The 26,529-nt window shown below is 45.1% G+C and overlaps 1 protein-coding gene across 1 annotated transcript in view; it reads right to left on the bottom strand.

The window, feature by feature from the left end:
* Positions 1 to 474: 474 nt before the first annotated feature.
* LOC309556414 (fucolectin-6-like) overlaps positions 475 to 26,529 on the bottom strand; it is a gene marked incomplete at both ends in the record, with an annotated part of 40,373 nt that continues 14,318 nt past the window's right edge. The window contains one exon of the mRNA XM_082258880.1: positions 475 to 619. Coding sequence (XP_082115006.1) covers positions 475 to 619 — 145 coding nt within the window. The remainder of the gene's footprint in view (positions 620 to 26,529) is intronic.

Genomic DNA, 26,529 nt, shown 5'->3' with positions numbered 1-26,529 from the left:
CTTATAGTCACCAGGACAAGTATACAGTATAAGGCAAATTTCCCCAATAAGGACACAGACAGAAGTGGTTCCAACCTTCTACACTCTATCCAAGTCTAGATGACTTTAACTAAATGCTTTTCAACACGAATCACACAACCTTTACCCAAGATTCACACATTTTTCTAATTGGATTCTACTGGAAAAATGGGTGAATCCTGGGTGAAAGCTGGGTGACACTTTGGTGAAAACATTTATAAACCGTCCCCTACGTATAATACACATTATTTGAAAATCAGATTCTTGATTCTTCAGATGTTTGTGAAGAGTTTCTTAAAACAGGGTTACAAGGTTGTAGAGCAGAAAGCGTCCTCCTCTAGCTAGATAGGAAAGGACGTATCTTCAAGATGGACATAAAATTTGATGATGAAATTTAGGACTCCTGTCATGGTCCTCTGAGGTTTACTAGAAACTAGCAGGAAGGCTTCTTCTGAGCTATATAGTGTCACCGTAGACCTCCACCTCACACATGTGCAGGTATTCATTGCGCCCCGGGATCACCACGCTGACGTATTGACCCTCCATCCCATTACAGCAGAAAATTGTTGTGGGATCAGTAACTTGGGTGACCTTACCGCACCTGTGGATAACAAACAAGGACCAACACAATGATACAGAAATTACTCTTGTTCACTTGGAGCTTTACTAAAGGGGTCCAAAATGTTCATTAATTTTATTATCATGCCTATAGGCCATTTAGGTTTTGGAAAAAATAGAAGAATTCCCAGATAGCAACCTCTACATCTTGCATTATTGCTAGGATGTGAAAATCATTGTTTTGTTTGTACATGGCTTTCATCATGTATGCCCATCATTAGAGAAGTGGGTGGATGTTGGTCGGTCTAATGATGGGTATAAAACACATTTTCTGGCGGAGATTTCTTCATCCACATCGATCAATGTGGATGAAGGAATCTGTGAGGTTCTCTTTTTTTCATTCAGCCCACAGGCTGCATGAAAAAAAAGAAAACCTACAATATATGCCGAACAAGGACCAGCAATGTACTGGTACGTTGCTGGACTTTGAGTGGTTATACCAGGATAATGCCTGCAGATTTAGGCATCATCTTGGTATCGTTTTTTACAGCCAGCGGTAGGCTTACATGTAAAAGTGATCCTAGCAGATAATTAACCACTAGACTGCTTTTACAAGCAGTGGGAGGGGACTTCCCCCCCCTCCCTGCCGCGTTCCACAATTTTTCTTGGGCTCTCCTGTCCCACCGGGTAGAGTGCAGCCGGTGGTTCCATTATCTGACCATAGAGCCTTTTTTTACACAAAGTTGTCACTAAATGATATATTGCTCACGCATGCCATGGGTATATGTGAAATGACACCCCAAAATACACATTCTACTGCTTCTCCTGAGTACAGGGATACCACATGTGTGAGACTTTTTGGAAGCCTAGCTGTGTACGGAACCCCGAAATCCAATCACCACCTTCAGGTTTTCTAATGGCGTAAATTGCTTTTTTTACTTCCTCACTACCTGTCACAGTTTCAGAGAGTCTGAAATTTCAAGATAGCACAAACCCCCCCCCCCCCCAAATGACCCCATTTTGTAAAGTAGACACTCCAAGTTATTTGCTGAGAGGCATGGTGAGTCCATGGAATATTTCATATTTTGCCACAAGTTTCGGGAAAATTATTTTTTTATTTTATTTTATTTTTTTTTACACAAAGTTGTCACCCGTGATATATTGCTCACACATGCCATGAATATATTTGAAATGACACCCCAAAATACATTCTGCTGCTTCTCCTGAGTATGGAGATACCACATGTGTGAGACTTTTTGTCAGTCCCCGAAATCCAATCACCACCTTCAGGCTTTCTAAGGGCGTAAATGGTTGATTCCACTCCTCACTACCTATGACAGTTTTGAAGGCCATGACCCCCCCCCCCCCCCAAAATGACCCCTTGAAAAGTAGACACCCCAGGGTATTTGCTAAGATCATTAGTGAGTATTTTGCAGCTCTCATTTATTTTGGAAAATGAAGAAAACAAATGGAAAATGCATTTTTTTCCCTCTTTTTTCAATTTTCAAAACTTTGTGACAAAAAGTTAGATCTGCAAAACACTCAACATGCCTCTCAGCAAATAGCTTGGGGTGTCTACTTTCCAAAAAGGGGTCATTTGGGGGGGGGGGGGGTTTGCTGTATTGGCATTTCATGGCCTCCGAAACTGTGATAGGTAGTGAGGAGTGAAATCAACAATTTACGCCCTTGGAAGGCCTGAGAGGTGATTGGATTTCGGGGTCCTGTACGCGGCTAGACTGCCAAAAAGTCTCACACATGGGGTATCCCCGTACTCAGGAAAACTAGCAGAATGTATTTTGGGGTATCTTTTCAAAAAAAATATGGTATGTGTGAGCAATATATCATTTAGTGACAACGCTGTGTAAATAAATAAATAAATAAATAAATAATAATTTTCCCAAAACTTGTGGTAAAATATAAAACATTCCATGGACTCACCATGCCTCTCAGCAAATATCTTGGAGTGTCTACTTTGCAAAATGGGGTCATTTGAGGGGGTTTCGTGCTATCTTAATATTTCAGGGCCTCCGAAACCGTGATAGATAGTGAGAAAGTGCAATGAGCAATTTACGCCCTTTGAAATTCTGAAGGTGGTGATTGGTTTTCAGGGTCCCGTACACAGCTAGGCTCCCAAAAAGTCTCACACATGTGGTATGCCTGTATTCAGGAGAAGCAGCAGAATATATTTTGGGGTGTAATTACACATATACCCATGGCATGCGTGAACAATATATCATTTCGATGACAACTTTGTGTAAAAAAAAAAAAAATGTTATAGTCTTTTTTAAACACCTGTGACAAAAAAATTTAATATTCAATGGGCTCAACATCCCTCTCAAGCCATTCCTTAGGATGTCTACTTTCCAAAAAGTGGTAATTTGGGGGGGGGGGGGGGGGTTTGTACTGCCCTGCCATTTTAGCACTTTGAGAAATGAGATAGGCAGTCAGAAAGTAAAAGTGGCGTAAATTCCAGTATATACACCATAGTTTGTAGACATTATAACTTTTGAGCAAACCAATAAAAATGCGATTATTGAGCTTTTTTGTCAAAGTCATGTAGCTAAATGCATTTTGGCTTAAATATATGACAAAAATTGAGTATATTGGATATTTTTTTAAAAGAAAAAGTAGAAAATTTAATTTTTTCTCAAAATATTCGCTCTATTTTTATTAATATCGCAAAAAAAAAAAAAAAAAAAAAGCGCAGAGGTGATCAAATACCACCAAAAGAAAGCTCTATTTATGGCAAAAAAGGACATAAATTTTGTTTGGGTACAGCATTGCATGACCGCACAATTGTCAGTTAAAGTCACGTAGTGCCAAGTTGAAAAAGGTGGCCTGGTCATTAAGGGGGCAAATCCTTCCGGTCCAGAAGTGTAAATGAGAGATCTGAGGTCTTTTTGACCCCAGATTTCTCATTAAAGAGAAGATGCCATGCTTATTTCTATTACAAGAGATGTTTACATTTTTTTTTTTAAAGGAACAGTATAAAAATAAAGGAAAATAAATAAGAAAAAAAAAATTAAAGCACCCCGTCCCTCCAAGCTCGCGCGCAGAAGCGAACAAATACACAAGTGTCGCCCAAAGAGATTTGTAAGTACCGTAGCTTGTCGCCATTCCATGAGCATGTGCAATTTTGAAGCATGACATGTTAGGTATCTATTTACTTAGCGTGGTATCATCTTTCACATTATACAAAAAAAATTGGGTTAACTTTACTGTTTTCTGTCTTTTTTTTTTTTAATTGTTACATAGTTACATAGTTAGTGAGGTTGAAAAAAGACATCAGTCCATCCAGTTCAACCTATGGTGTGTGTGTGTGTTTGCTTTTAACCGTACATTGTATACCCCTGTATGTTGTGGTCTTTAAGGTGCCCATCTAATAGTTTTTCGAAACTATCAATGATCCCTGCTGATACGACTGCTTGTGGAAGAGAATTCCACATCCTTACCGCTCTTACAGTGAAGAACCCCTTACGCACTTTAAGGTTAAACCGCCTTTCCTCTAGTTTTAGTGAGTGGCCACGTGTCTTATTGTATCTCCTTTCTCTGCATAGTTTGTTCCTTATGCTAGGGTCACCAGTACAGTATTTGTACATTGATATCATATCCCCCCTCAATCGTCTCTTCTCCAGAGAGAATAGGTTCAGTGCTTGTAGTCTTTCCTCATAGCCGATGCCCTCCATTCCCCTAATTATTTTTGTTGCCCTTCTCTAGTCTTTCCAATTCCAGCACATCCTTCCTGAGGACCGGTGCCCAGAAATTGCATTTGTAAGACCACTGCGCAATTACAATGTGACATGAAGTATTGCAATGATCTCCATTTTATTCCCTAGGGTCTCTGCTAAAAAAAAATAATATATATATATAGCAGGTTTTCCAGGCCTATGGCCTGATGTGGGTCTGCCGTTAGTACCGGTACTTTTCCCAGCCCATGTGAGCTGTGACCCTGGGTGTGATAACTGAAGCGGCAACAACTCCGGCATCTTTGTTTGTGGTTTTTATTTGTTTTAAGGGGATGGGAGAAGGGAATGAGTGGGATACTCCTTGAGGCTTAACTGTATAAACTTGGGACTTTTACTCCTGAAAACACCCGTTGGCGCTTCCTTGATGCCAGCCGGTGCCAACCAACGCTCACTAACACTGAGAATACTTTGTAGAACACTGAAGTGCTGAATCCTCGACTTTTATTCTAGAAGATCCAGGACTGAAGACTGTAGAAATTACTGACACTGCTGCACTGCAAAGTCACTCTCTCAGGCCGAACACTGACTTGAGGTAGAATTGTGTAGATTCCTGTATGTCTGCATCTCTTGACACTGTGTACCTCACGCTGCACACACTGAACTGTACACTTCAGACTGTACATTAACACTTCAGGGCCCAAACTGCTGGCGCCCCCTTTAATCTTGAACTCTTCAGGGTCCACTGACTATGTACCCCCCTCTGTCACTTCAGGGTCCTCAACCTAGGTACCCCCTTTCATCGCTAGCTGGTATTGGATCCCAGAACCTCTACCGGAGTGGTCCCCTCTGACACTAGGCAGACCCCCAGGGGCAATCCTCATTACTCATGACCTGTGTAGGCTTTCCTGGGACTGGACCCCTCTGACTCTCCGCAGGTTCTCAGCACACCGGATCCCCTCAGCTCACTCAGCACTCTCTGGATATTCAGGCGACACCCCTAGACATCCGCTTCCTCAGACAGGAGGAGAGACAGCCGCACTCGCCCTCCTGGGACTCTGCTCCCGCCAAAGACACCGTGCCACGCACTTCCCCCAGACTCATACCCACTCCCAGATCCTTTGAAGCCAAATCTGCCTCCTGGGGTAGTTACAAGCCTGGATGTGCACCCTGATTGGGCTTCCTCCATTGTCCTTTGAGAAGCCTCTCATAGGAGCCAGTGGGGAGACTTCCCTCCCAACAGGCACATCTGGAAGCCATGACACCCTGACTAAAAATCACAGCCCTGCTGTTAGGCAGACAAGGCCAATATACATCTACCTAGCACCTACCTGTAGGGTGCTACATATATATGTGTATATATATATATATATATATATATATATATAGTGCCTTGCGAAAGTATTTGGCCCCCTTGAACTTTGCAACCTTTTGCCACATTTCAGGCTTCAAACATAAAGATATAAAACTGTAATTTTTTGTGAAGAATCAGCAACAAGTGGGACACAATCATGAAGTGGAATGAAATTTATTGGATATTTCAAACTTTTTTAACCACTTAAGCCCCAGAAGATTTTACCCCCATTCCGACCAGGGGGTATTTTGCGATTCGGCACTGCGTGACTTTAACGGATAATTGCGCGGTCGTGCGACGCTGTACCTAAACGAATTTGGCGTCCTTTTTTTCCCACAAACAGAGCTTTCTTTTGGTGGTATTTGATCACCTGTGCGATTTTTTGATCACGCGCTATAAACAAAAAAATAGCGTCAATTTTGCAAAAATAACAATATTTTTCACATTTTTTATATGAAATTCCCCCCAAAAAAAAATGCAAAAATCAAAATTTTTTTAACATTTTCGGCCAATTTGTTTTATGCTACCTATGTTTGGTAAAAAAAAAATCGCAAAAAGCGTATTTTGATTGGTTTGCGCAAAAGTTATCGCGTTTACTAACAAAGGGAAAGATTTTTGTCATTTTTGTTGTTTTTTTTTTTAACGCGTAATGGCGGCGATCTGCGATTTTTTTTTGCGGTACTGCGACATTGCGGCGGACAGATCGGACCCTTGACTGACATTTTTGACACTTTTGGGGTTACCAGTGACATTTCTACAGTAATCAGTGCTATATATATATGCACTGTTACTGTAAAAATACACTGGTAGTGAAGGGGTTAACTTTATTTGGGAGGGAGGGGCTGTGTGTGTCCCTAGGGGCGTGCTTTCTACTGTGATTGGCTGTGGCTTCAGCTGTAAGGACACTGATCAACGGATCTACATAGTGAAAAAGGGTGAATATATTGCGCTTAAACACTTAAAACACAACCAAAAAAGTGCTTGTGTGCATAAACATATAAATAAATAAATATATATATACTAGTGAATAAATATATATGAATAAATAGATAAATAAATATATATGTTGTGAAAAAGTCCTTAGTGAAATATATCAACAGTTCTTAAAGTGCCCAGTGCAATACGGATCTCTCAGCAATGACTGAAAATCACTTTAGCTTCAAGTGAGGGACCTCCACCATAGGGACTTTCTCCACCCAGTGCTCAGGGTAAATACTTCTTACCGAAGCTGGTGGACCCCTTAATTACAGGGGGTCTAAAACAGCATATAAGGTCCACAAATGCCTCCAAGCTATCCTTCAGGTCCCTTAATATGGCTCAGCTCGCACAAGGAACTCCAAGTATTTCCAGGGTGGTATGGGGAAAAAGATAAGGAAACTCCGATAGTGTAGTATGTTCTAATATTGGGGTTTATTAATAGAAATGCACTTACTCAAACATCATATACAGAATGCCTTTATGGGGTAAATGCAGCATGGGTTCGGTGTACGGGACGCTCCTCTGTTCCTGCGTATCACCAACCCGGAACTCCACGGTCTCACGTTCCCGACGCACGTTTCGTCAGACGCGCTGACGTCATCAGGGGATCATGTGACCGTACGTTTCCATTCACAATAAATAGAAATATCGGACTGACAACATCCAATCGCTGGCCAGCGGTTACTGAACCGCCTATTCCTTCCGGGATGCTAGGTTCTCTCCTCCTACCAGGAAGTACTCCGCGGCCATATCTTATTTGGGCAACTCGCCAATACTTTGCTATAGTAAGCCTGAATAGACAATCGCCAATATTAAAAGAGATCCGATTGTCATCCTAAAGAAAAAATATATTCAAATGCCAATCAATGTATACCAAATAGGGCGATGGGATGCTGTTTACAGTGAATGATACGAAAAGTTTAAATATATATATTACCCTCAATACAATTTATAAACCAAACTACATACACTTTATTAAAATTATTAAAACATTTAATATATTGATTTAAACATATCCCTAAAATTAAATTAAATTTATTAATGTAGTGGATTTAATGTTAAAAAATATTGTTAAATTCATTATTGTTGATTATTAATAACATTTATTAAAATTAGTACTAAGAAATAAAAGATGAAGTGCGCTAAATTGTTATCTGTGTTAGATAAAATTTGGAAATATTTTGGAAAATGAATGAAAATAATTTATAATTCTCAAAGGTATATTTGCAGATAAAATTACAGATTAAAAAGGATATAATAAAGGGTTAATTTTAATTTTAAATTTTAAAAATTCGAGATGTAACAATTAAGGTCGATATCAATATTCATACCCGACGGCTGTAAAGTTTGCATTTTGTAGATCCATTGGGTTTCATTCATGGAGATCTTTTTAGTCATATTTCCCCCTCTCCAATGACGATCTACTCTATCGATACCACAAAAAGTCATCTGAGATGGGTCCTTGTTGTGGTATAGACGGAAATGATTGGAAAGGCTATGCTTGGGAAATCCTCTCCTTACATTTCCTACATGTTCATTGATCCGGATAGAAAGTTCTCGTGTGGTCCTGCCTATATATTGTAATCCACATGGACAACTTATCAAATAAGTCACATGTGTGGATCTGCATGAAATTAGTTTTTTAATCGCATATTGTTGTCCTGTAACTTTCGACTGAAAGCTGGTGATTTTCCTAGGATTTTTCCTTGTCATTAGGCAGGCATTGCATTTACCACAAGGAAAATTTTGGGGGGTCAGGTATGTTTGGTGCCAACATATGTCTCAGGTTTGGGGCCTTCCTGTAAATGAAATGTGGTCTTTCCGGAAGGACCTTATTCAAAGTTTTGTCCTTCAATAAAATCGACCAATGCTTACGCACAATTGCTTCCACCTGCTTGTAATTTCTGTTAAAATCTGTTAAAAACGCCAGTTCCCCTTTAGTCTCTATTTCCTTCTTTTTAGTTTTTAGTAACTCACTCCTAGGCATCCGATGTACCTGGTCTCTGATTTTAGTAACCTCTTCTTGTTTGTAGCCCTTTTCTACAAATCTTTTTGTCAATAGATTTGATTGGGCTAAAAAGTCTTCGTAATTTTTACAATTTCGCTTAATGCGCATGTATTGTCCTTTTGGGATGGCACCCAGCCATTTGGGGTGGTGGCAACTGCGGGTAGGGATGTAACTGTTTCTATCTGTTTCTTTAAAGAAACTTTTTGTGGCGATAGAACAACCCTGTTTTACCAATGTTAAATCTAAAAAATTTACAGATACTTTGTCCCATGTGGCTGTAAATACAAGGCCATACTGATTCCTATTCATGTCGTCAAGGAATGTTTTTAGAGATTCCTCTGACCCATTCCATACTAGTAGTAGATCGTCAATGAATCTTTTGTATAGAATGAGTGACGGATTCAGATTGGCAAAAATCTCTTTTTCTTCCCATTGCCCAAGAAGGATATTCGCCACACTAGGGGCATATTTAGCACCCATTGCCACGCCTCTTATTTGGTTATAATAACCTCCATCGTGCCAAAAATAATTATTTCCCATGGCTAGGCTCAGGGCATCACAAATAAACTTTTTCTGTTGAGGTCTTATATTGGTTTTGGTATTTAAAGCAGCTATGGTGGTATTAAGTACATCGTCTTGCTTCAAACTGGTGTACAGAGATTCGATGTCAACTGTCACCAAGAAGGTGTTTGACTGTACTTCCACTTGCTCCAGTAAGTTAATCAAGTGTTTACTGTCTTTAAGGTGAGAAGGGTAAAGTGGTACAATCGGTTGCAAGAAATGGTCCACGTATTCCCCTATCCGGGAGAAAATCGATTCAATGCCACTAATAATAGGCCTCCCAGGGGGCTTGGTCTTGTTTTTGTGGACTTTTGGCAACTGATAAATTGTGGGTAAACGTGGAGCTTTGGGCACAAGATATTGTGCCTCTTTTTTGGTTAATATACCTCTTTCTTTAGCCTTTTTTACAATTTTCTCAAGTTTTGATTTTAGACTCTGGGTTGGGTTGGTTCTCAACTTTTGATAGGTGACTTGGTCCCCCACTAGTCTATCCAGTTCTAGTTTGTAATCACTTTTGTTGAGAACCACTATTCCCCCCCCTTTGTCTGCTCCTCGTATGACTATGTCTTTACGATTCTCTAGTTCCTTGAGACCCTTTTCTAATTCTTTAGTAGTATAGTGGTGTTTTAATTTAATTTTCCGCACATCATCTTCTACCATACTCTTAAAAACTTCCAAACTCGAAGCTAAAGTGATTTTCAGTCATTGCTGAGAGATCCGTATTGCACTGGGCACTTTAAGAACTGTTGATATATTTCACTAAGGACTTTTTCACAACATATATATTTATTTATCTATTTATTCATATATATTTATTCACTAGTATATATATATTTATTTATTTATATGTTTATGCACACAAGCACTTTTTTGGTTGTGTTTTAAGTGTTTAAGCGCAATATATTCACCCTTTTTCACTATTTATGCGTATACACGTTTTTATTGCAGCTTGCACTATGGAAGCAATTCCTCACATATAATCAACATTTGACTAATAATTTATTATCGAATATCACCATTTGCGCAGTTTCTTTTGGGTTACCAATTCGTTATTTATAACGGATCTACATAGTAGATCCATGTGATCTGTGTCTTTGCAGCGAGGAGAATGACAGGCAGCTTGTTTACACAAGCTGCCTGACATTCTCCCTCTCCCGCGCCGATCACCGAGTGACCGGCGGACATCGGGTCCGCTGGTCACACGCGCGGGGGGGTCCGTGACCACGCGGGAGCGCGCCTCTGGGGGCGCGCGCTCGCTCCCTAGATCCTCACAAGCAAGCAACGTAGCCCTACGTTAGTTTGCCTGTGAGGGGCTGACCGCCGACGTAGATAGTCGTGCGGCGGTCGGCAAGTGTTTAACAAATAAAAAAAACGGAAAAATTTGGCGTGCAAAATTATTCAGCCCCCTTAAGTTAATACTTTGTAGCGCCACCTTTTGCTGTGATTACAGCTGTAAGTCGCTTGGGGTATGTCTCTATCAGTTTTGCAGATTGGGAATTTTTGCTCATTCCTCCTTGCAAAACAGCTTGAGCTCAGTGAGATTGGATGGAGAGCGTTTGTGAACAGCAGTTTTCACTTCTTTCCACAGATTCTTGATTGGATTCAGGTCTGGACTTTGACTTGGCCATTCTAACACCTGGATATGTTTATTTGTGAACCATTCCATTGTAGATTTTGCTTTATGTTTTGGATCATTGTCTTGTTGGAAGACAAATCTCCGTCCCAGTCTCAGGTCTTTTGCAGACTCCATCAGGTTTTCTTCCAGAATGGTCCTGTATTTGGCTCCATCCATCTTCCCATCAGTTTTAACCATCTTCCCTGTCCCTGCTGAAGAAAAGCAGGCCCAAACCATGATGCTGCCACCACCATGTTTGACAGTGGGGATGGTGTGTTCAGGGTGATGAGCTGTTGCTTTTACGCCAAACATAACGTTTTGCATTGTTGCCAAAAAGTTCGATTTTGGTTTCATCTGACCAGAGCACCTTCTTCCACATGTTTGGTGTGTCTCCCAGGTGGCTTGTGGCAAACTTTAAACAACACTTTTTATGGATATCTTTAAGAAATGGCTTTCTTCTTGCCACTCTTCCATAAAGGCCAGATTTGTGTAGTATACGACTGATTGTTGTCCTATGGACAGAGTCTCCCACCTCAGCTGTAGATCTCTGCAGTTCATCCAGAGTGATCATGGGCCTCTTGGCTGCATCTCTGATCAGTCTTCTCCTTGTATGAGCTGAAAGTTTAGAGGGACGGCCAGGTCTTCGTAGATTTGCAGTGGTCTGATACTCCTTCCATTTCAATATTATCGCTTGCACAGTGCTCCTTGGGATGTTTAAAGCTTGGGAAATCTTTTTGTATCCAAATCTGGCTTTAAACTTCTCCACAACAGTATCTCGGACCTTCCTGGTGTGTTCCTTGTTCTTCATGATGCTCTCTGCGCTTTAAACGGACCTCTGAGACTATCACAGTGCAGGTGCATTTATATGGAGACTTGATTACACACAGGTGGATTCTATTTATCATCATTAGTCATTTAGGTCAACATTGGATCATTCAGAGATCCTCACTGAACTTCTGGAGAGAGTTTGCTGTACTGAAAGTAAAGGGGCTGAATAATTTTGCACGCCCAATTTTTCAGTTTTTTATTTGTTAACAAAGTTTGAAATATCCAATAAATTTCGTTCCACTTCATGATTGTGTCCCACTTGTTGTTGATTCTTCACAAAAAATTACAGTTTTATATCTTTATGTTTGAAGTCTGAAATGTTACATAGTTACATAGTAGGTGAGGTTGAATAAAGACAACAGTCAATCCAGTTCAACCTGTGTAGGTGTGTGTGGCTGTAATCATCTCACATACCCCTGAATGTTCTGATCCTTGAGATGTGCGTCTAAGAGTCTTTTGAAAGCCACCATACTTCCCGCAGAAACCACCTCTTGTAGTAGAGAATTCCACAATCTTGTAGCCCTAACAGTAAAGAACCCCCCACGTTGCCTGAGGTTAAAACGCTTCTCCTCTAATCGCATTGTATGCCCTCAAGTCCTCATGCAATCCCTTCGACTGAACAGCTTTTTTTCTAAGCTGAGATCCCCATTGAGTTATGTATAAATTGCTATCATGTCCCCCCTCAGACGTCTCTTCTCCAGGGAGAATAAATCAAGCGATTGCAGGCGCTCTTCATAATTAAGGTCCTCCAATCCCCTAATCTCTGGACTCTCTCCAGCTCCAACACATCCCTCCTGAGGACTGGCGACCAGAACTGGACAGAATATTCCAGATGCGGTCGGACCAGAGTTTTATAAAGTGGAAGGATTATAGTCTTATCTCTGGAATACATCCCTTTCTTTATGCATGCTAATATTCTGCTGGCTTTGGCAGCTGCCGCTTGACATGCATGCTGTTGCCTAATCTATCATCAACCAAGACTCCCAGATCTTTCTCCATTTTTGATTCCCCCAAGCGTTCCCCTCCTAAAGTGTATTGTCTTTTTATGTTTTTAGTCCCCAAGTGCAAAACCTTACACTTCTCCACGTTAAACCTCATTTGCCATGTCGTTGCCCACTCCATTATTTTGTCCAGGTCATTCTGTAGGATATCTGCTTCATGCTGTGCAGTTATTGCCCTTGCCAATTTTGTGTCATCTGCAAAAACTGATATCGAACTACTGATCCCGTCCTCAATGCTGTTTATGAATAAATTGAACAAGGTTGGTCCCAGGACAGAGCCCTGGGGGACCCCGCTTACTACCTCAGACCAGTCTGAGTATGCGCTGTTTACTACCACCCTTTGGACACGCCCTTTTAGCCAGTTCCGTATCCAAGAGCAAACCTTGTGGTCAATGCCTGCAGACCTTATTTTATAAATTAAGCGCTTGTGGGGAACTGTATCAAATGCCTTAGCGAAATCCAGGTACACCGCATCCACTGGTCTGCCCTTATCTAGCTCACAGCTCACCTCCTCGTAGAATGTTAAGAGATTGGTTTGACAAGAACGCCCATTTGTAAACCCGTGCCGATTACTGCTGATGATGTTATTGTCTTTAGCATACTCTACGATATAGTCCCTTATCATCCCCTCCAGAAGTTTACATACTATCGATGTCAAACTGACAGGCCTATAATTTCCCGGGATATGCCTCTGCCCCTTTTTAAATATCGGAATCACATTAGCTTTCCTCCAATCCCCTGGTACATCTCCTGTCCTAATACTGTCAGCAAAGATCAGGAACAGTGGTCTAGATATAACCTTACTGGGTTCTTTGAGTACTCTCGGATGTACGCCATCTAGGCCTGGTGATTTGTTTGTGTTAAGTTTATCCAGCCTTTCCCTGATTTCACCCTCTGTTAGCCATAGTGGCAAGTCCTGTGTATTACTACTAACCATACAGTCATGGTCAGTGTACCCCTCCTTTTCCTGCGTAAAGACTGACGAGAAAAAAGCATTCAGCACGGTTGCTTTTTCAGTGTCCTCTGTAACCATCCCCCCATCATCGTTAATTATGTGTGCAATATGCTCTGCCCTAGTTTTTTTGCTGTTGATATATTTAAAGAATTTCTTTGGGTTTTTTTCACTATCCTCCGCTATTTGTCTCTCAAAGTTGATTTTAGCCATCTTGATTTCGTGTTTACTTTTCTTATTTGCCTCCTTGTATTGGTCGAAAGCCGATACTGTGCCTTCTGATTTATATTTCCTGAAGGCCAATTTTTTTCCCCTAATACGTTTTTTAACGTTACAGTTTAGCCAGCCAGGTTTGGCTTTGTCTCTTCTAAATGTATTTCCCATAGGAATGCACTGCAAGATGCATTTGCTTAATATGTTCCTAAAGCATTCCCATTTTTCCTCTGTGGTCAGGGATCCCAGGGTTTGGTCCCAGTTTACCCTTTCCATCAATGAGTACAATTTTGGAAAGTTTGCCCTTCTGAAGTTTAGGGTTCTTATGTTCCCCACTTGCCTTGTTATATTGTTATTTACACTAAATGTGATCATCCTGTGATCGCTAGAGCCCAGGTTGTCCTGGACTCCTACCTCCGAGATTAGGTCTGGGTCATTAGTGATCAATAGATCCAGGACTGTGTTTTCTCTAGTAGGAGAATCCACCAACTGAGACATGTAATTATCCTGTAAGGTTTCCGTGAATAGACGGGCCTTCTGTGAGTGTGTAGTCCCCTCTTCCCAGTCAATGTCGGGATAATTGAAGTCCCCCAATATGATGACTGATCCCAGTTTTGCCACTTTACCCAGTAGTGCTAAAAATTCCAGCTCTACCTCCGCCTCTTGTTTAGGTGGCCTATAGCAAACCCCCACAATTACTTTTCCCTTTTCTCCTTCCCTATGGAGTTCTACCCTCACAGATTCTAAATCCATGCTCATCCCTTCCGTGATGTCACTCCTCTCTATCACCTTTACATTGTTCTTGACATAGAGACATACCCCTCCCCCTCTTTTTCCTACCCTGTCCCTCCGGTATACCGAATACCGCTGGATATTGGCCAGCCAGTCATGCGAGGGGTCGAACCAAGTCTCCGTTATTACCACAAGGTCTATGTCATCCTCATGTACTAACATTTCCAACTCATCCATTTTATTAGCTACGCTCCTGGCATTAGCATATACCCCTCTTAGTTTTACGGAAGTTAAGCGTGACTGGCAGTTATGTTTATTCCTGTTTGGTCTGAGATTTTCCCGCACAGACCTGCCAATTGACGTTATGGACCTACTGTCGCTGCTGACCCTACAACTGCCTTCTGTCCTTTGCTCCCTCCTGACTGATTCTACTTCTGAGCCCTCCCCCCCCGTCTCCTAGTTTAAAAGCCCCTCCAACTTGGTGGCCATCTTTCTCCCCAAAAGAGCTGTACCGTGCCCATTAAGGTACAGCCCATCCTTACTAAAAAGCCGGTAGCCGACTGAGAAGTCAGCCCAGTTCTCCAGGAACCCAAACCCCTCCTTCCTACATCAATTCCTCAGCCACTTGTTAAGTTCCCTAATCTCCTTCTGCCTCTCCTGTGTGGCTCGAGGTACAGGCAGTATTTCAGAGAAAACCACCTTGGAGGTCCTTTTCCTCAATCTATTACCTAAGTCCCTGAAATCGTTCTTTAGGATCCTCCACCTACCTTTTACTTTGTCATTAGTGCCCACATGCACCATGACCGCTGGGTCATCCCCAGCCCCGCACAACAATCTCTGTCCTCTTGATAATTGAGTCCCCAACTACCACAACCTGTCTAACCTTTCTAACCCTCAGGCGGTCAGTCTTCTTCCCAAGCTCCTGCCTCCCTCCTCTGTCACTTACAGATCAGTCTCCCCTCAGCTCCTCTTCCTGCCAATGGCCAGGTGAGGTATTGTACGTCTCCTCTGCTCCCCTGCCCTCTCTCTGTCTGCCGCCCGCTCTTGCGGGGGGGGGGGGGGTTACCGCACTGCTCGCTGCCCGCACACCACACGCTCTTTCCTCTGGGGGGGGGGGTTCTCGCACCGCTCGCCGCCGCTCTTCTTAGGAGGGGGGGAGGTGTTCACACACACTCACTCACTCCTTTCAATCTCACACACGCGCTCCTCACACACGTCCGCCCTGTCAGCCTCTGTTCCCGTGCTCTGCGCTAGTCCGCAGCACAGCACCACCTGTCTGTAGAAAGCAGGACGGCGGGATTTTGGTATGGAGCGTGGCAAAGGGTCGCAAAGTTCAAGTGGGCCGAATACATTCGCAAGGCACTGTATATATATATATATATATATATATATACACACACATTATCTCACAAAAGTGAGTACACCCCTCAGATTTTTATTTAATATATTAAAATATTTTATTATATCTTTTCATGTGACAACACTGAAGAAATGACACTTTGCTACAATGTAAAGTAGTGAGTGTACAGCTTGTATAAGAGCCCATTCACACTAGCACGACTTTTGAGGCGACTTTTGTAGCCCCAGGTCGCCCCAGGTCGCTTGACATAACAAAAGCAATGTTAATCAATCAGTGCTGTCTTAATTGGCACTACTGAAGTCGCTCCGACTTGTGATCCGACTGTCCCATATACTTCAATGGGAGTCGCCTCCTTATCTTAATTGAATCGACTTGTTATCAGACTTTCCAGGAAGAAGAAAGAGATTAGCCAGGCATTCCTCACATTGCAGCCATGCCTATATGATATATATATATATATATATATATATATATATATATATATATATATATATATAAAAATAATGGTATATATATTCCATTATCTCTGTTTGGTCTGTGTGAGTAGCACTGGTACATGGCACTGACACGTGGCACTGGTGGACACTGATTAGTGGCACTGATACGTGGCACTGGTGGACACTGATTTGTGGCACTGATACGTGGCACTGGTGGACACTGATTCGTGGCACTGATATGTGGCACTGATGGACACTGATTTGTGGCACTGATACGTGGCACTGGTGGACACTGATTTGTGGCACTGATACGTGGCACTGGTGGACACTGATACGTGGCACTGATACGTGGCACTGATACGTGGCACTGGTGGACACAGATTCGTGGCACTGATACGTGGACACTGATACGTGGCACTGATACATGGCACTGATTCGTGGCACTGATATGTGGCACTGGTGGACACTGATACGTGGCACTGATACGTGGCACTGGTGGACACTGATTCATGGCACTGATATGTGGCACTGGTGGACACTGATACGTGGCACTAATACGTGGCACTGGTGGACACTGATTCGTGGCACTGATATGTGGCACTGGTGGACACTGATTTGTGGCACTGATACGTGGCACTGGTGGACACTGATTCGTGACACTGATACGTGGCACTGGTGGACACTGCTTCGTGGCACTGATACGTGGCACTGGTGGACACTGATACGTGGCACTGATACGTGGCACTGGTGGACACTGATTCGTGGCACTGATACGTGGCACTGGTGGACACTGATTCGTGGCACTGATATGTGGCACTGGTGGGCACTGATTTGTGGCACTGATACATGGCACTGGTGGACACTGATACGTGGCACTGATATTTGGCACTGGTGGACACTGATTTGTGGCACTGATATGTGGCACTGGTGGACACTGATTTGTGGCACTGATACGTGGCACTGATACATGGCACTGGTGGACACTGATACGTGGCACTGATATTTGGCACTGGTGGACACTGATTTGTGGCACTGGTGGACACTGATTCGTGGCACTGATTTGTGGCACTGGTGGGCAGTGGCACTGGTGGACACATATGTGGCACTGGCGGGCAGTGGCACTGGTGGACACATACTTGGCACTGGTGGGCAGTGGCACTGGTGGACACTGATACGTGGCACTGGTGGGCAATGAAGAAATGAGAAAAAAAAAACAGAAAAGGGGAATTCACAACACATCATATCCTGATTGGCCAAATACAAAGTCGTCTGTCATATAAGTTGCGCAAAATAATTCACAAGTCGCACTGAAGTCGCGGTAAAATCGCGGTAAAAAGACGCTCCGACATGGGGCGACTTTATGGTCGTGGCAGTGTGAACCGGCTCTGACAGTGTAAATTTGCTGTCCCCTGAGTACACCCCTAGGTCAAAATGTCCAAACTGGGCTCAAAGTGGTTGACACAATCTGAACCAAATACGTTTATCTTGGTCTCATCAGACCAGTTATACAAGCTGTACACTCACTACTTTACATTGTAGAAAAGTGTCATTTCTTCAGTGTTGTCACATGAAAAGGTAGAATAAAATATTTAAACATATGTGAGGGGTGTACTTACTTTTGTGAGATACTGTATATATATAATGTTTGGGGGTTCTAAGTAATCTTCTAGCAAAAAATACTGATTTTAACTTGTAAACAACAACATGTCAGAAATAGGCTTGGTCCTTAAAGCGGAGTTCCACCTCCCCCTCCACCCCCTCCAAAAATGAAAAGTCAGCAGCTACACACACGGTACACATACTGTAGCTGCTGACTTTTAATATTAGGACACTTACCTGTCCTGGAGTCCAGCGATGTCGGCACCGCAGCCAATGTTTCCGTTGGTTGTCGGGTGCTGCCGCCGCCATTGCCGGTAAGAGAACCCGGCAGTGAAGCCATGCGGCTTCACCGGCGGGTCCCTACTGCGCATGCGCGAAGTGTGCTGTGCATTCCTATTGGCTCGGCGGCGGAGGAGGGAGGAGGGGTCCGAACGTCCGAGGGACGGCGCTGCGGCACCATATGCCGGAAGTGGGGAAGGGTACCTGTCAAAAACAGGTACCCATTCCCCCCTCCCCCCCTGAAAGGTGCCAAATGTGGCACCGGAGGGGGGGAGGAAACAAAAGAGCGGAAGTTCCACTTTTGGGTGGAACTCCGCTTTAAGTGGTTAAAAAACAAAACTACCAAAAAATGCATTTTCCTGTAATTTTCACAGTTTATCCTTAATGTCGGATAAATTAATGGTGTGTGCTACGTGGATAATATGAATAAATTTGTACCTACCTCTTAAGAGTTCATAATGTAAAGTAGGATAGAGTGGAGAGGGATTAGAACCCCTGTCATGTTATTATTGCTGCCTGTGCCTCCATTAGAGGGATTTACCCTCTCTATTTGCCTGGTTTACCATGATCAGAAAGCATACAATTGAAAGAAAATCTCACGGATCTTCGGGTTATTACCAGAACAGGAAGAGGAAAATCTTTAAATGGGGACACTAGTTTCCTTACTTCCTATTGTGACTGCGAAACAGAAAGTCAAGGGAAATGTCCGAAGTGAGACAAAGATGGCAAAAAAAAAAAAAAGACAGGGGTTATAGCCCTCCTTTACTCTATTCAACATAAAAAAGAAAGTTTTTTCTTTAGTTCCACTTTAGGATAAGGCCAGGGCTTTTTTTCTCAGAGAATAGGTGCTGGAACTCACCTTCCCAGCCCACAACTCCGCCCACAACTCCACCCCAACTCCGCCCACAGCCCCACCCCCACCCCCAGTCACGCCTTCCTCAGAGGTAAAAATTATACAGTTGCCAAAAGTGGGTGTGATCGAGGCTTAGAACTGCGTATCGCAGAAAGCGCAAGGTTCAGAAAAGAGCAGCACACAGAGTGCAGGACTCAGGAGTGTGTATTGTGCAGTGCTGAGGAGTGCAGATCATACAGGGTGCAGCAGCCATAAACATGTACAGTACAGAACATTAAAAGGTACAGTATGTACCATATAGCACAGCATCAAGGCTATGATCAGGTGCATGTAAGGTACACTGTATGATACACACTCCTAACCACTACCCCTGTATACTGTGCTATACATTCTATAATCATGACCCCAGCTCTCACCTGTTCACAAATCCTCCCCTCCCCCCCCAGCTCTCTCACCTGTTCACAAATCCTCCCCTCCCCCCCCCCAGCTCTCTCACCTGTTCACAAATCATCCCCCCCCCAGCTCTCTCACCTGTTCACAAATCCTCCCCTCCCCCTCAGCTCTCTCACCTGTTCACAACTCCTCCCCTCCCCCCCAGCTCTCACCTGTTCACAAATCCTCCCCCCCAGCTCTCTCACCTGTTCACAAATCCTCCCCCCCAGCTCTCTCACCTGTTCACAAATCCTCCCCTCCCCCCAGCTCTCTCACCTGTTCACAACTCCTCCCCTCCCCCCAGCTCTCTCACCTGTGCACAAATCATCCCCCCCAGCTCTCTCACCTGTTCACAAATCCTCCCCTCCCCCTCAGCTCTCTCACCTGTTCACAAATCCTCCCCCCCGGCTCTCTCACCTGTTCACAAATCCTCCCCCCCAGCTCTCTCACCTGTTCACAAATCCTCCCCTCCCCCTCAGCTCTCTCACCTGTTCACAAATCCTCCCCTCCCCCTCAGCTCTCTCACCTGTTCACAAATCCTCCCCCCCGGCTCTCTCACCTGTTCACAAATCCTCCCCCCCAGCTCTCTCACCTGTTCACAAATCCTCCCCTCCCCCTCAGCTCTCTCACCTGTTCACAAATCCCCCCCTCCCCCCTGCTCTCACCTGTGCACAAATCATCCCCCCAGCTCTCTCACCTGTTCACAAATCCCCCCCTCCCCCCTGCTCTCACCTGTGCACAAATCCTCCCCCCCAGCTCTCTCACCTGTTCACAAATCATCCCCCCAGCTCTCTCACCTGTTCACAAATCCCCCCTCCCCCCTGCTCTCACCTGTGCACAAATCCTCCCCCCCAGCTCTCTCACCTGTTCACAAATCCTCCCCCCCAGCTCTCTCACCTGTTCACAAATCCTCCCCTCCCCCTCAGCTCTCTCACCTGTTCACAAATCATCCCCTCCCCCCCAGCTCTCATCTGTTCACAACTCCTCCCCTCCCCCCAGCTCTCTCACCTGTTCACAACTCCTCCCCTCCCCTCCCCCCAGCTCTCTCACCTGTTCACAAATCCTCCCCTCCCCCAGCTCTCTCACCTGTTCACAAATCCTCCCCTCCCCCCAGCTCTCTCACCTGTTCACAAATCATCCCCCCCAGCTCTCACCTGTTCACAAATCCCCCCCCCCCCCAGCTCTCACCTGTTCACATATCATCCCCTCCCCCCCCCCCCCCACACACACACAAAAGGCTTTTTCACCTGATTACAATAATCCCCTCCCTCACACCCACACAAAGAGCTCTCTCACCTTTTGACATATTCTCGTCCTCCCCCACAGCTCTCTCACCTCTCTCAGAATGCAGCCGTCACCGCTGACCGCTCTGTTAGCTCTGCCCGGGCTTGTTTTTTTTAAAGCTAGTGACGTTTCCTGAAGCTCTGCTCCTCTCCACCTATAAGGAATGTAGCAGAGAGCTGGAGGAGGAGTTTCACAGCAGTTTAGTGAACCCTGACTCCGTGCTACACAGTGGGGAGAGGCGGCGGGCGGAGTAAGAAGCCGCCGCCACCTCCCCAAGCCCCAAAGACAAAAAAAAAATGTTACATTTGCAGCGTCCAGACCCGGGACAGTCACATCCCGGCTATTCATGTGCCCTGGATGCAGCGTCGTCACTACCACACAGAAGCTGGTGGAGGAAGTGAGTCCTCTACCAGCTTCAGTGTTACGTGACAAGTGGAAGTGAACAGGGCTTGCTGCCAAAGGTTCCGGAACGCCGTTCCGGTGCGTTCCGACAGAAAAAAAGCCCTGGATAAGGCTAAGTTGATTTGAAAGGTGTATAGATTAGCACAAGGGTGGCATTTTCATAGTATTATAGAAAATTTGAATGACATTGGAGTTCAAAAATTTGAGTATTCAATATCACTGTTGCGACTTGGAGATTTTTTTTGGGAGGTAATAATTTTATTTATTTCTAGGAGAGATATATATATACACAGTATATATATCTATATAGTGCTAGGCCCTGCCACGGTGTCAGAAGATGTAAATGACACACAGGGTTCTCTTAGATGCAAATTGTGAGGCTCCAGAATATCTGTTCTGAGCAGAGAAAATTGGGTTTCCAGTTTTCTCTGGGCTTTGTAACTCTTATGCCCCGTACACACGCGTCGAAAATTGGCAGGGAATTTTCGGCCAACGTCCGATCTGCCGATTTTCGGCTTGTTAGTATGATGCTTCCGACCAGGGCCGCCATCAGGGGGGTACAGGCAGTACTGGTGTAAGGGGCCCGAGCCTCTAGAGGGGCCCGGCAGGGACTGCTTCCCTTAAGCCCCGTACACACATAGCGTTCGTCGGCCGAACGATCGGCCTCCTTTTGTCCAGGGCTGTCCTGTCTGTTGAAAACTGCTAAAGACTGCACACAAATTTTGTCGGCCAACAACAGCCGACTGCAGAAGTGATGTCATGTGATGGTTAACTTTCCGTGTGTTTTTTCTTTTCTGAGCATGCCCAGTCTTGCTAATCTGCTGTTTGTTGGCCGAATTCTGTACTGACTGGCGAACAATCGGCCGTTCTGGTGACGGCCAACAAAAATTTTAATGCTTGCACGACAGATTCTGTTCGGCCGAAAATGTGCTGTCGGCTGTCGGAAGCATCATACTAACAAGCCTACAATCGGCCGATCGGTCGGCGGCCGAATATTTACGGCCGACAATTGGTACGTGTGTACGGGGCTTTACACTTTAAAAATATTATCGTTCTTCACCACAACCGCCACCCGCACGCGACCCCCCCTCCCCCGCCACAGGGGGGGGGTATGGGATAATACTGTTTGTGCGTGTGTTTAGTGGGGGTGGGGGCGTTCTAATCATCAGCAAGATCGTCGCCACACGCCTCCCACCCCCACCGCCGCCGCCGTCTGACTGAGGAGGAGAGAAGGAGAAGAAATCCCTGCATACAGGCTTTCTTTTCCTCCGAGTGCCCGCTGGTAGATCCTGGCAAGTAGCTGATTGGCCAGCACTCAGCATGGGGGTGTGGTTATCATTATGCTGGAGGAAGTGTCCCCAGCTCTCGCAGGTACATGCCTGGAGCAGAATGAAGATCAGCGTGGAGGGTAATTAGTCACTAAACTTTGAATGTGTGATGTGCTGGCACTGCAGCCTGCTGCTGGTCCACCTGTTCTTTTATTTGGACTCCTGATGGGACACAGACAGACATTCTAAGGGGGCATGTACGCTGGTCACTGCATTCTAAGGTGGCATGTACGCTGGTCACTGCATTCTAAGGGGGCATGTATGCTGGTCACTGCATTCTAAGGGGGCCTGTATGCTGGTCACTGCATTCTAAGGAGCATGTATGCTGGTCACTGCATTCTAAGGGGCATGTATGCTGGTCACTGCATTCTAAGGGGGCATGTATGCTGGTCACTGCATTCTAAGGGGGCATGTATGCTGGTCACTGCATTCTAAGGGGCATGTATGCTGGTCACTAAATTCTAAGGGGGCCTGTATGCTGGTCACTGCATTCTAAGGGGGCTTGAACGCTGTTCACTGCATTCTAAGGTGGCATGTACGCTGGTCACTGCATTCTAAGGTGGCATGTACGCTGGTCACTGCATTCTAAGGCGGCATGTACGCTGGTCACTGCATTCTAAGGCGGCATGTACGCTGGTCACTGCATTCTAAGGTGGCCTGTACGCTGGTCACTGCATTCTAAGGGGGCTTGTATGCTGGTCACTGCATTCTAAGGTGGCCTGTATGCTGGTCACTGCATTCTAAGGGGGCATGTACGCTGGTCACTGCATTCTAAGGGGGCATGTACGCTGGTCACTGCATTCTAAGGGGGCATGTACGCTGGTCACTGCATTCTAAGGGGGCCTGTATGCTGGTCACTGCATTCTAAGGGGGCATGTATGCTGGTCATTGCAATCTAAGGGGGCCTGTATGCTGGTCACTGCATTCTAAGGTGGCATGTACGCTGGTCACTGCATTCTAAGGGGGCATGTACGCTGGTCACTGCATTCTAAGGGGGCATGTATGCTGGTCACTGCATTCTAAGGGGCATGTATGCTGGTCACTAAATTCTAAGGGGGCATGTACGCTGGTCACTGCATTCTAAGGTGGCATGTACGCTGGTCACTGCATTCTAAGGGGGCATTAATGCTGGTCACTGCATTCTAAGGGGGCATGTATGCTGGTCATTGCATTCTAAGGGGGCCTGTATGCTGGTCACTGCATTCTAAGGTGGCATGTAAGCTGGTCACTGCATTCTAAGGTGGCCTGTATGCTGGTCACTGCATTCTAAGGGGGCCTGTATGCTGGTCACTGCATTCTAAGGGGGCCTGTATGCTGGTCACTGCATTCTAAGGGGGCATGTATGCTGGTCACTGCATTCTAAGGGGGCCTGTATGCTGGTCACTGCATTCTAAGGGGGCATGTATGCTGGTCATTGCATTCTAAGGGGGCCTGTATGCTGGTCACTGCATTCTAAGGTGGCATGTACGCTGGTCACTGCATTCTAAGGGGGCCTGTATGCTGGTCACTGCATTCTAACGGGGTCTGTACGCTGGTCACTGCATTCTAAGGGGGCATGTATGCTGGTCACTGCATTCTAAGGGGCATGTATGCTGGTCACTGCATTCTAAGGGGGCCTGTACGCTGGTCACTGCATTCTAAGGGGGTATGTATGCTGGTCACTGCATTCTAAGGGGCATGTATGCTGGTCACTGCATTCTAAGGGGGCATGTATGCTGGTCACTGCATTCTAAGGGGGCCTGTATGCTGGTCACTGCTTTCTAAGGGGGCATGTATGCTGGTCACTGCATTCTAAGGGGGCCTGTAAGCTGGTCACTGCATTCTAAGGGGGCCTGTATGCTAGTCACTGCATTCTAAGGGGCATGTATGCTGGTCACTGCATTCTAAGGGGGCATGTATGCTGGTCACTGCATTCTAAGGGGGCCTGTAAGCTGGTCACTGCATTCTAAGGGGGCCTGTATGCTAGTCACTGCATTCTAAGGGGCATGTATGCTGGTCACTGCATTCTAAGGGGGCCTGTATGCTGGTCACTGCATTCTAAGGGGGCCTGTATGCTGGTCACTGCATTCTAAGGTGGCATGTATGTTGGTCACTGCATTCTAAGGGGCATGTATGCTAGTCACTAAATTCTAAGGGGGCATGTACGTATGAATACAGGATTGTTTATAAAATGTGGGGACCTGATGGTTGGGTTTTTTGGTTTTTAATAGTGTGTTTCTTTCATGCCTGTTAAATTGAATTTCTAAGGAGAATAAAGGTATTGTGCTTTAGGCTCGGTTCACATTTGTGCGATGCGGGAACGCTGCGAATATGCAGCGTGATCCCGCATCGCATCCGCACATCTGGCAGTTCACACTGCCATATGCGATACACAGGGGGTGTCAATTAAATGTTAACGACACCCCCAGTTTGATCGCATATCGCAGTGCGATCTGACAGTTCGCACAGAATCGGATTGCACAAGTGTGAACCACTGTGCGATCCGATTCTGAGGCGGCTCAAAAAATGCCTCATGTGCAAGTTTGCTGCGGATGCGCTGCAAATTCAGCCATACAAAGTGTATGGCTGAACTCACATCCGCACAGGAGATCGCATGTAATGAAGGAGCAGTGCGCCCCCCCGAATTACATGCGATCTCGCAAACCGCACAAATGTGAACCGGCTCTCAGTCAATCAAGAGTTGTTATATTGTTTGATTCATGTATGAAAGAGGAAATATCTAAGATAAGGGAGGGTTGTATTCCCTAAGTCTCGGTTCACACTGCAGCGGCACGACTTTCGGGGCGACCTATGAAGTCGCGTGCACCGCGACTTCGGTACGACTTGCACGGACTTCATAAAATTAATATCTATGCAAGTCGCTCCAGGTCGCCCCGAAGTAGTACAGGACCCTTTTTCTAAGGCGGAGTGACTTGTGTCGCTCCTATTAGAACGGCTCCTGTACTACACAATGGGAGCGTGATGGACCGCGACTTGTCAGGCTGACAAGTCGCGGTCCAAGTCGGACTAGTGTGAATGGAGTCTTACTGTTAAATATTGAAAGCACTGATGACTTGTAATACACAATTTTTATTTTCATATATTAAGTTGTAAGAGTGCTAAAATAAAAGTGGGTGCACTGAAGGACTTGGTAAGATGGCCAGTGGGCGGGCCATGGGGAAGATTGGTGGTCAAGCACCGGGGGGCCCAGTCCTAAAGCTGTGTAAGGGGCCCCAACATTTCTGATGGCTGCCCTGCTTCCGACAACCAACTCTGACTTTTCGGCCGGTGTGCAGGCTATAAAGTTTTTGTTGGCCGTCAACACAACGGCCGATTTTCGTGCAGTCAGTACAGATTTCGACAGGGAAAAATCTGATGAGCAAGTCTGGGCATGCTCAGAGAAGAAAAAACACAAAGAAAACAAACCAACACATGACATCACTTCTGAAGTAGATTTTTGTTGGCCGAGAAAATTCGTGTGCAGTCTAGGCACATTCCAACCAACACAACACCACTCTGGACAAAAGACGGACGATCGGTCGGCCGATAATCGTTGCATCTGTGCGAGGCTTTAGATTGGGTTCTGGTGTCCAGAGACTTCAAAGAGCTGAGGAAAGGAAGAAGCAACTAAGCCTGGGTCCAGGTGTTACTGAAGGCCAGCAGGTTGTGTGTTGTAGGTGTGACCAACCTTCATAATCAAGGGCCTGACAGTGATTCAGGGATGCACTCTGGAGAGAGGAGGTCTCTGCCCAGCATCTGGGGAGTCGGCCAGAGCAGCAGGAGAAAAAGCAAGAGGAAAAAGCAGAGAGGTGCAGGGCTGCACAAAAGCACAGTAGTGCTGGGAGATGGTGTGAGGGACCAAACCAAGAGAGGTAGTGCTGCATAAGAAAGTCAGTAGGCTTGATATCATTTTTTTCTTTGTGTTTAACCACTTAAGCCCCAGCCCTATTTCGGACACTTTTTGTTTACAAGTTAAAACCAGTATATTTTCCTAGAAAACTACTTAGAACCCCCAAACATTATGTATATTTTTTTAGCAAAGCCTCTGGAGAATAAAATGTCAGTCATTGCAAAA

Source organism: Pelophylax lessonae (assembly GCF_965119305.1).
Source record: "Pelophylax lessonae genome assembly, chromosome: 5".
NCBI classification, from domain to species: Eukaryota; Metazoa; Chordata; class Amphibia; order Anura; family Ranidae; genus Pelophylax; species Pelophylax lessonae.
Note: the sequence above shows the minus strand (reverse complement) of the source record. Positions and strands in the feature narration are given on the sequence as shown.